Source organism: Clarias gariepinus, chromosome 6, assembly GCF_024256425.1.
Source record: "Clarias gariepinus isolate MV-2021 ecotype Netherlands chromosome 6, CGAR_prim_01v2, whole genome shotgun sequence".
In the NCBI taxonomy this organism is placed as follows: Eukaryota; Metazoa; Chordata; class Actinopteri; order Siluriformes; family Clariidae; genus Clarias; species Clarias gariepinus.
This window is the reverse complement of record NC_071105.1, coordinates 17,820,223-17,830,615: the sequence shown is the minus strand read 5'-3', so window position 1 is coordinate 17,830,615 and position 10,393 is coordinate 17,820,223. Positions and strand designations below refer to the sequence as shown.

Genomic DNA, 10,393 nt, shown 5'->3' with positions numbered 1-10,393 from the left:
ACAGAAGTCAGGTCGAGCAGCTGGCTGTTTGGTGCAGTCACAACAACCTGAAGCTGAACATGCTCAAAACAGTGGAGATGATCATGGACTTCAAGAGAAATCCACCTGCACTTCCCCCACTCTCCATTCTGAACAGCACCATGACAGCAGTGGAGTCATTCCGGTTCCTGGGCATGACCATCTCTCAGGACCTGAAGTGGGACATTCACATTGACTCCATTGTTAAAAAGGCCCACCAGAGGTTGTATTTCCTTCGCCAGCTGAAGAAGATCAACCTGCCACAGAAGCTGCTCACACAGTTCTACTCAGCCGTCATTGAATCTGTCCTGTGCACTTCAATAACTGTCTGGTTTGGCTCAGCTACGAAAGTAGACATCAAAGACTACAAAGGACGGTTTGGACTGCTGAGAAAATTATTGGCTCTCTCCTGCCCACGCTGCAAGAACTGTATATATCCAGAGTGAAGAAAAGGGCTCGGAATATCACTTTAATAAGAATAAACATTCTTCGCACTCTCAATAAATATATGTGCAATATTGTTTGCAATACCACAGATATTTATGTAACTTATTTGAAAGTATCTCACACCCTACTCCATTTGATGTCAACCTTTTTCTTAATATTTTTTTGTGTGTGTGTCGTGCTGTTTTGTCTTGTCATTTGTTTTGTTCTGGAAGCTCTGTCACTAAAACAAATTCTTTGGACGTGCAAGCGTACTTGGCAATAAATAAAAAAATATTCTGACAATCTCCATGTTTTTTTTATTTTTTATTGAGACAATACAAAAAGAATACAGAAAATATTAAACACATTTCAGAATAACAGCAGCAATAACAACAACAACAACAACAACAACACACACAAACAAACAAAAAAACATTAATTAGAACAAATAAAACATAAAGGACAAAGAACTATAGATTTGAAAGTCCAAAAAAAGGATAAAGAGAGGATCGAAATTATGTATAAACCGTGAAAAAGATGTAGCAAGAGACACTTCAGTTAAAAATAATATTATAATAATCTAGAAGTCTATTAGTTTTTTTTATTAAATTGAATTAATTTAAGAGAATTTAAAGTTGAGGTCATTTCTAGAAGGAAAAGAGGGAAATACAATTGTTCCTTTTTAATTCTCTGTTTATGAATAAAGTATTTTGCATGTAAAATAAAATAATTAACACAAATTCAAGCAGTTTATTTTTCAGCATTCTCATAATAAAAGATTATATCTTTAATAGTAAAGAAGTGAGATACATTAAGGTGGTCCAAGAAGTGGTCTTTTAAAAGATTTAAGATTTTTTTTTTGTTTTCTCACACGAATCAGTTTCATTTAACGTATCACAGAAAGAACATTTATCCTCTACCTGCAAATATTTGGATAAAACTGAGTTTACCGGGTAAATTTTGTGGAGAATCTTAAAATGAACATCTTTTATTTTGTTAGAGATGCAGCAGACAATCCCCACATCCTATCCGTTACATCCGTGTCTGTGACGTCACCACGCTTTAAACGCCCTTCGGTCAGGACTGAACCATTCAAAAAAAGGACTCCTCTATTTACTCACACCTCGCTTAGATTTCTAAATCTACAATTAGGCGTTTCTTATGAGCTATTTCTGCAAAAAGTGATTTAGTTCGGAGTTTATTGAACGTTTTTGTTTCAGAATGCTGCCCCTCGACACTACAATAACGCGGTGTTTGTTTTAGCGGACCCCTGCGACACACACACATGGTACAACCGGGAAGCGCTGCGCTGTGTTGAAGGAAATAAGTCCGGGCAAAATCTCAAACAGCTCGGTCTCTGCTTTAAATTAGTGCGCTTTAAGGAGCGACGGAGTGGCGTATACACCCTAACTAGTGCACTTTACTAAAAACAAGTTTATCAGTTTGGGATTTAACCTACATTTTGCTGGGGAAACATCGCCGAAGGGTTTAACAACACAGCAGGACTTAATAATAATAATAATAGTAATAATACCAACAATATAAGCTGACCTGTCAGTGCTGAGTGATCAGCTGTTCAGGAACATATCGGTGATAACCAAGGCATTTCTCTGAACAGACACCATGTCTGACTTTGTGATTTTATCCTTGATCTTGTTTTTGGTCGTGTGTCTCATCCTGACTCTTGCTGGCTTCGTGTATTACTCGGGACTGCTGTCTGAGGTCGTTGTCCGGACAGGATCCCCCCCGGTCAGAAAGATAAGAGTGGCGTACAAGTTTAAGAAGGGATCGTATAAGGAGCGAGGAGCCGCCTTCACCGAGAGCTGCAGCATCGCCCCTCAGCTCTGCTCCATTGCTCTGTACTATGACAACCCCAACCAGGTGAGTAACAGCTCGCCTCAGATTCACTGCAGTGCACTCAGACTCCTGATCATATACCACTAACTGTAACGTGACTGATCGAAATAATACTGATCATAATAATCATCATAATAAAAAAGAAAATCCAGTCTAGGATAAAACCTAGTGTAGTCTGTTGTGTCTGATGTCATGCAGTGTGCAATGTTTTCCACCCCAGTGCCTTTCATTGTGTTAGACATAAACATGTGACACACAGTGGATTTGTCAACAAGCCAAGCCTCCATTACAGCTGACTGAGTGTGGGATATCATCAGCTGTGTTTACTGATAAGATCTCGCCGAACAAAACATTACACAACTCCCAAGGTTGTAAAATTTCAGTAGGCCCTAATTCACTTCTACGGAACACTGAATTCCGCCCAGTAATTACTGGTGAGTTTGTTTAGGCATTTAGTACATCCTTGCGTGGAAATACGAGGGTTTATGTGTGTTTTTATGGTCCGCTTGGGTTTACACTCATCCTGCCCTGTTGTCCTGCACAATTCAGCCTGTATATATAAAATACTGTGCAAAAGTCTGAGCCACCACTCATTTCTTCATATTTTGCTTCCAGCGATCTAGACTTTCTTGCATTTTTTTTTCTTGCATAGTCTTGAAAAATAGTTCTCCAATCTTCCTCGATGACCTTTTTGGCTTTTTAGGTTTTTGCTTTCATTTTCAGTCCAGCATCTATACCTCAGCAGTTTCCGAAGAATGATTCTTGTTTGTTAAGCCACACAATGACCCGTGAAGCATTCAAGCATGAAAAAGCATCTAATTTAAGGGATGAACCAGTGAGAAACAGGAGCAGATGAAGACAGTGGATTAGGAAAGTGATTAGTATACTGGTAATGCTGAAGGTTAAAACAGGCGAGAGGGGTACGCTGAGGTTCTTATGTAAACAACCCCTTTTTTCCCCTTGATTTTCTCCCTAATTTTGTATTCCCCAACCAAATGATTAAGCGAACATTTAACTAAAACTCTTTACTTTTTTCCAAACTCTGGACTTTAACTGAAGACCAAAGAGAAAGCTCTGCCATCTCCCTCATCTCACAATTCCTACTTAGAAAGTCAAGGTCATCTTAAATCTGCGTTCTACACATGACATCTAATTAACATCAACATAAGCTAAGCAACACATTTTTAATTCTAAATCGGTTGTACTCTCTCTCTCTCTCTCTCTCTCTCTCTCTATATATATATATATATATATATATATATATATATATATATATAATTTGACTCATTTGCTTGTTAAATTTGAGAAACCTGATAAATCACAATTATGAGAGAATTTTCAACCTTGAAATTAAATTACTCATTATTACCAAAATAGCTACCATGTCACCTTAAAGACTCCACAGTGCTGTGAACTCAATATTTACTGTAGTTATCTATATTAGTTATGCAATGTTTTGTTGCGTGAATGCAATTTGCGTAAATATGTCTGTGCTGTATTGTGTAGTCATACACACAGTGCCCATGGCACTACAATGCTTAATTTCATAGGAATAACAGATATTGAAAAACAAGTATTAAACTGGGAAATTTGCTAAAGAAGGAAAATGCAACTTTGCGTCACAGTCTAACATAAGGCATGGCTGTAACTGGCACAAAAAAACATGTGCCTACATTTATGCCTGTTCTAATCCGGTATTTATCATTCTTGCAGTGCCAGCACATTTTTAATGGCTTGTTTTTGGGCTGGAAGCCTCTCAAGTCCCATGGCATGTAGATGGACATTCTGCTTCACTGGCCGTACTTTCTGCAGTTATTCCTTTTGCATTCAAGTCAACATAAGGTATCAGAATAAAGAGGTTGAGCATGAAGGTACAGGTGCACTGTGGGTTGTTTTTTAAACCCCAAAGTGCTTGACTGACACTTCTGTGGAAATATTATATTTGACTGATATGAAAGTTTCATAGAGTCATTGAAAATTATTGTGATCCAGTGTGTTATTTTCATCCCTTTATATGGTTTGAAATCTGAGCTTCTCCTTTTGCTTCTTGTGTTTGTACCACGTTAAAGTGTAAGCCACAACATGCACTGCTCTGTCATAACAGCTCAGGGTATGTGCTCTGTCAGAGTACTTTATAAACTGCCCTTGTACAAGTTGGACATTTCAGTTTAAATGCGAACCACAATCCTTTCAGTTTGTCTCTCAGGACCTGCCCATGTTAAATACTGGAGTGCTTATTGCATCAAAAAAGTGTAACATGACGGAAATACATCATGCACAAATATGAAACCATTGTCATGATCTATTATTCAGAACGAGTCCCTAAAACTTAAATACTGAACATTCAAAAGTAGCCCCACAGCACCCGAGTCAGCACACTGCTGGAAAAATGTAAGCCAAACCAGTAGAGGGAAAAAATCGCTCTTAACAAAGCAGCTGACAATACAGTATTTGTCATGGGCAGTAAGTTTAGTTGACATATCCAGCATTTGCTTTTCAAACACTGTTATCTTAAAATTCCTGGTATTTTAACAGGCCAGTGCTGAGTGTGCTGAGAGGGTGACAAAATGCCCTTCTGACAGAAGTGTATGCAATGAGATCAGCTGGTTGTGACTGTCTGGAGTCATGCATATAACACTTCTTATTCATACTAAACTATCCTATACCAAGTTTGTGTGTGTGTATGTGTGTTTGTGTAACTATTGGTCTATAATTTCCACTGAGAGGACTTTTTATTTGCAATAAACTGCCTAAAGATTTTTTTTAGCAAAGGCTCTGATGGAAACATAATCATGTAATAATAATAAAGAAACTAATATAATGTGTAAACCACAGAACGATCAGAGGCACAAAAATCTAGCTTTCTTAAACTGATTACAAAATGTAAAAATGGGGTGTGTGAAGGCCAGCCAAGGCTTCTGTCATCTTTATTTTTGTTACAATGATGTAAATCATGTAAAAGCTGTTATCAAAGCTGTTGTTTTTTGGTAATCGCTTTAATTGCATTTAAATTCAAACCTTCGTAAAAGTATTACATCATTAGGAGGATCATGGAATAGAGCCCTAACTTTAAAACGCCTCAGATTTCGCAACACACACATTTTTTAAAGATAGCCTGCAGGAGGAAACTTACTTCCCCAACAACGGACTTTTTGAGAAACAAACAACATGTCTGTCCATGCCGGGCCTGATCAAATGGTGCATCAGTTCATCTCAATTAAAAATACTTAGATACACAAGCATTAACAGTCTTCTCACGAGTGCGTACAGGAACACGGCTTCTCCTTGGGCTGCACTGTAGACGGATCATACCTGGGAACTTAAAATGGTAAAGCTTCACATTCACATGGAGGAGTGGTGTTAGGTTAGGAGTGCAGACAACTGACTTCTTCTCAACAACTTTTTGCTTTTTAATTTTAAGGGTAATTATGTAGTAATTATATGTATTCTTATATAATATATCATTATATTCCATCATTTGTTAATTTTTTCCTGGTTGGGGTGGATCCAAAGTATATCCCAGGTGGCAAGGCAGGAAAACACCCTTATTGGGAAATCTTTTCTTCACAGAACACACATGCACACACCATCATACATTCGTTCACATTTACATTCGTGAAAAATGTGTATGAATCAAGATGATTAGCTAGTCCCTGATGAGCAAGCCAAGGCGAAGGTGGCAAAGAAAAACTTCCTGACAAAGAACCCTGAGAAAACTCTAAACAGACACTAACCCAAGCTCAAGATCAACATGCTACATTGTTAAATATGCTACCTTATTGTTAAATAGCATTATATAACATTAAGTGAAGGTCAGGTATAACCTTGTGCCGTTTTAATTTTTAAAAATAGGAATAGATACTATTATTACGGTTCTAGCAGTTGACTCTTTACTTACTTAATTTTTATTATATAAAATACATTTTTTTATAAACAAAAATGTATAAAAATTGATACATCAATACAGTAATGTCAATATCTAATTAAACATGAGATTACTTTGGAATCATCACTTAAAAGTGTTAAATCTACTGTAGTGTGATTAACTGTTATATCAATTTGCACATACTGTACTGTATGATTGAGCAAAAGTACAAGTATTTGTTTTAAATTTTCTTTAAATAAACACGTCTTTAAAATTATATCTATATACAGTATATTAACAAAGAACACATTAATTACCTTTGCTTCCATGAAACCAAATAGAAACCTGTAAGAATGCCACGCTTGAGGTTTTACTGTTTCTTTCTTGGAGAGAGAATTGATCGCCTCTAATGTAACACATGACAATGGAACGTAACAGAAGCTCTGTGTTTAGTTTTTCACAAGCTTAGCCTGAACACCAAGCTCAAGGAATGTACACTAATGTTGTGCTGTAAATCTGAAACCAGCATGAGTCAAGGTCGGGACCGAAGCACTACTCAGACAATCTTATTTCTCAGTTTCCCAACCAAGTACACAAAGGTGCAGTATATTTCACATTCTGTTAGTAAATACTCGTTTTTCCTTTCTTTCTTGCATTGTGCTTTACCACTGCACACACACAATGAGTAAAAGATAATAAAGATTTGTCTGGCTTGAAAAACAACAATGGCTTCATGTGTTGATGCTTTGCTTCACCAAATTTCAGTTTGGCACAAATCCACTCTGGGGTTGATGTAGTTGCTGATTAGTTTATTAGTGGTGACTTTTAGACGCTGTAGTGGTAATTGTGGAACTAGTGGAACATTTTTTTTTCTTAAACAGAAGCTCTATCTATCTATATATATATATCTATATATATATATATATATATATATATATATATATATATATATATATATAGAGAGAGAGAGAGAGAGAGAGATATATATATTATACCGTACACCCAGTGGGGCAAAAAAGTATTTAGTCAGCCACAAACTGTGCAAGTTCTCCCACTTAAAAAGATGAGAGAGGCCTGTAATTTTTATCATGTATTTTTCATTCATGTATACCTCAACTATGAGAGACAAAATAAGAAAAATAAAAAAAGAAATCCAGAAAATCACATTGTATGATTTTTAATGAATGAATTGGTAAATTCCACTGTAAAATAAGTATTTGGTCACCTACAAACAAGCAAGATTTCTGGCTCTCACAGACTGTAACTTCTTCTTTAAGAGGCTCCTCTGTCCTCCACTCATTACCTGTTTTAATGGCATCTGTTATAAGTATAAAAGACACCTGTCCACAACCTTAAACAGTCACACTCTAAACAGCACAATTGGTGGCTGACTAAATACTTTTTTGTACCACTATGTGTGTGTGTATAAATCACATAATTCTGTCTCATCATCAAAGGTAAAAGTCACTCACAGCATTAAAACACAAGCCTGGTTGTTTGTCACTTCATACAGCTTTTCTCTGTCCTGATAATGACGTGACAGGGCATCACTATGTGATGTGACTATTTAATGTCATGACATTCCTTGGGTGAAGTTTTTAGGTGTCTTTCTTTGCTTTTTGGAGTTTTGCAAATTTTTCCCTATGAAGATGCTTGTTACAGCAGCTGGAATAATAAAAATGACAGAATATATAGTAATAAATAATAATAATAATATTTTATAAATATAAATATATAATGTGTGTGTATAAATATATATTTATATATGTGTATATGTGTGTGTGTTTATGTATATATATATATATATATATATATGCTAAAGATACCATTTAAAAATTGGTTGTTTATGTCATAATCACAGCACCAACCTCATTTCCCCTCTCGTCTATACCAACCGCTCAGCACTCAGCGCCAACGATATACTAATCACCGACCTGATCATCTGTCATCACCTGCACCTGTTTCTTCCTGGTTCATGCCTTAAGTTTGATGTTTTTCATGCTTGAATGCTTCATAGGTCGCTGTGTGGCTCAACAAACAAAAAACATTCCTCTGAAACCGGTCTGGTACAGGGACTGAACTGAAAATGAGAGACAAAAACTTTAGACAAATGTAACAGTTTACCACTTGGCATACATGTTGTCTACTGAGTCTGATTTAACTTTTCCTTGCAAAGTAGTCATGAGTGCTATACAGCCAGAACTTTCCAGGCCCTACCAAGAAAGACGTGGCAGCTTGGACAACCACATATGAGTCATCTGTCATGCAGCTCCAAAAAGTGGAACGTGGCAGGCGGTGTGCTGTGACAGCTGTAGGCAGGATTAGGTGCCTTCTTGCTCCATTTGTTTATTATTCAGCAAAATTACTGAAGTGTGTCACCTTAAAGTGTTAATGTGCTAATCCTGTCTGGAGACCTCAATGTGCAAAAGTTCACATAGTGAAAAAAAATCCATAACAGTAGCTTAATCTTAATAAACTTTGAATATTGGATCTCTATCTATATTATTTGTACAAGTTTAAATGCATAATTAAAGTTTTGGTCATAGTCCTAATACATCATACCACAAGCATGACTTTTTATTGTGGTTCCCTGAGCACTAGGGGGCAGTAAAATCATTTAATAAATGTTGGTATTGTTTGGCAAGAAGCAGCTTATGGAGTGAGGGGTGCAGGGGTGCAGATAAGACTTCATCAAAATAACTGTGAGCTGGGCATGTCATTTATTTATATATTAGATTTGATATGAGCACAAATTGCAGCCATTTGTTGCTCTTAATTAAGATCATTTAAGATTTAATATATATTTAGTATTACATTTTTGTTGAGATCTATATGATATGTATATCAGATTTATGGTGTAGTCATTACAGCATTTTATTACGTGTTTGCATTTTCCATATGTATGACAAAGCCATATTCCCAAATACACATATTCCATTGCATAGTGGGTAGAAGCTCACTTGGTTGTCAGGATCCAAGTACTTCAGTGGATTGAACCAAGAGCTTATGAATATATAAAACATAAAAACGACTTAAATTCCTAATCACAAACCAGCTCATCATTTAGGTAATTTATTTAGCAGGAAGCAGCTCATCAGAATCGCAGACAGCTACAGTACAAGGCTACAGACTGTAGGTCAGAAAGGCTTTTTTAACAGACTTTTAATGGTTTTTCTTCAATAATGCCCTCTGGTCTAATTAACCGAATGACAGGAAAAGCAAATGACAAAAATAATGTCTAATGACAGTTAGACATAATTATGCATTTACTCCTCCCATGTCAAGTTGTCAAGATGTACAAGTGCATTTGTAGGTGTGGATATATATTATAAAATGGACGACAGACATTACAAATGCTTAAAGCATCCATGCTTTCAATGTTCACGGATCAGCCATAACAGTAAAAGCCTTAACATTAACTGGAAACCATGTGGCTTGGTTTTATACTTAGAGCGGTAAAGATTAACAGTGGGTCCTTATTGTCATAATAAAGGATAAGCTCTTTATTTTAAGTAAGTACCTTTGTGCATGAGCTCTGTAATTATATACAAGTGTTATTATAAAAGAAAAATATAGTAAAAGCAGTTCAAAAAGTGTCTGCACAACAATACAATCTAATTGGGTTGCACAGTAGTGGTTATCACTGTGGCCTCGCACCGCCAGGGTCGAGGGTTTCGAATCCTGCCTTCAGGCTGGTGTGTGTGCAGAGGTTGCATGTTCTTTCAGTGCCCTAGTTTCCTTCCACAGTCCAAAAACATGTAGATTAGGTTCTTGGGTATGAGTGTGTGGGCCTGTGCCCCGTGATAAATTTCCTTGTTGTTGTTTTTTGGGTGGGTTTTCTCTGAATGTCCATAACAAGCAAATAGGGGTGTGGCTATGCCCAATTTCCCCCAGGTGTTTAATTGAGTGTGTGATTAAATGTGTTAATGGTAGGTGGTAGTGGACTGGCATGCAATCTAGACTGAATTCTTCTCCCTTATGCCAAGTGCTGCCAGGTCCAGCTTCACCAAAGATGTATAAATGAATTGATGTAGATAATGGAACAACCCTGTATTTGTTTTGCTGGCTGCAATACATTTTGGGACACCACATGTTATTTTATTCATGTAAAAGCATGTTTGGTTTATAGATATTATCAAGTTCATGTGTGTTTTAGCACACGCTTATAGGAAGCCACTCTCTAATAGCATTTGAGTTTTACAGTTTGTGAATAGTGAAACGGAGAAG

The 10,393-nt window shown here is 36.6% G+C and overlaps 1 protein-coding gene across 1 annotated transcript in view; it reads left to right on the top strand.

The window, feature by feature from the left end:
* Positions 1 to 1,774: 1,774 nt before the first annotated feature.
* The window catches only part of tex264a (testis expressed 264, ER-phagy receptor a), a 79,251-nt gene continuing 70,632 nt past the window's right edge, over positions 1,775 to 10,393 (top strand). The window contains exon 1 of the mRNA XM_053497684.1: positions 1,775 to 2,325. Coding sequence (XP_053353659.1) covers positions 2,068 to 2,325 — 258 coding nt within the window. The 5' untranslated portion in view covers positions 1,775 to 2,067. The remainder of the gene's footprint in view (positions 2,326 to 10,393) is intronic.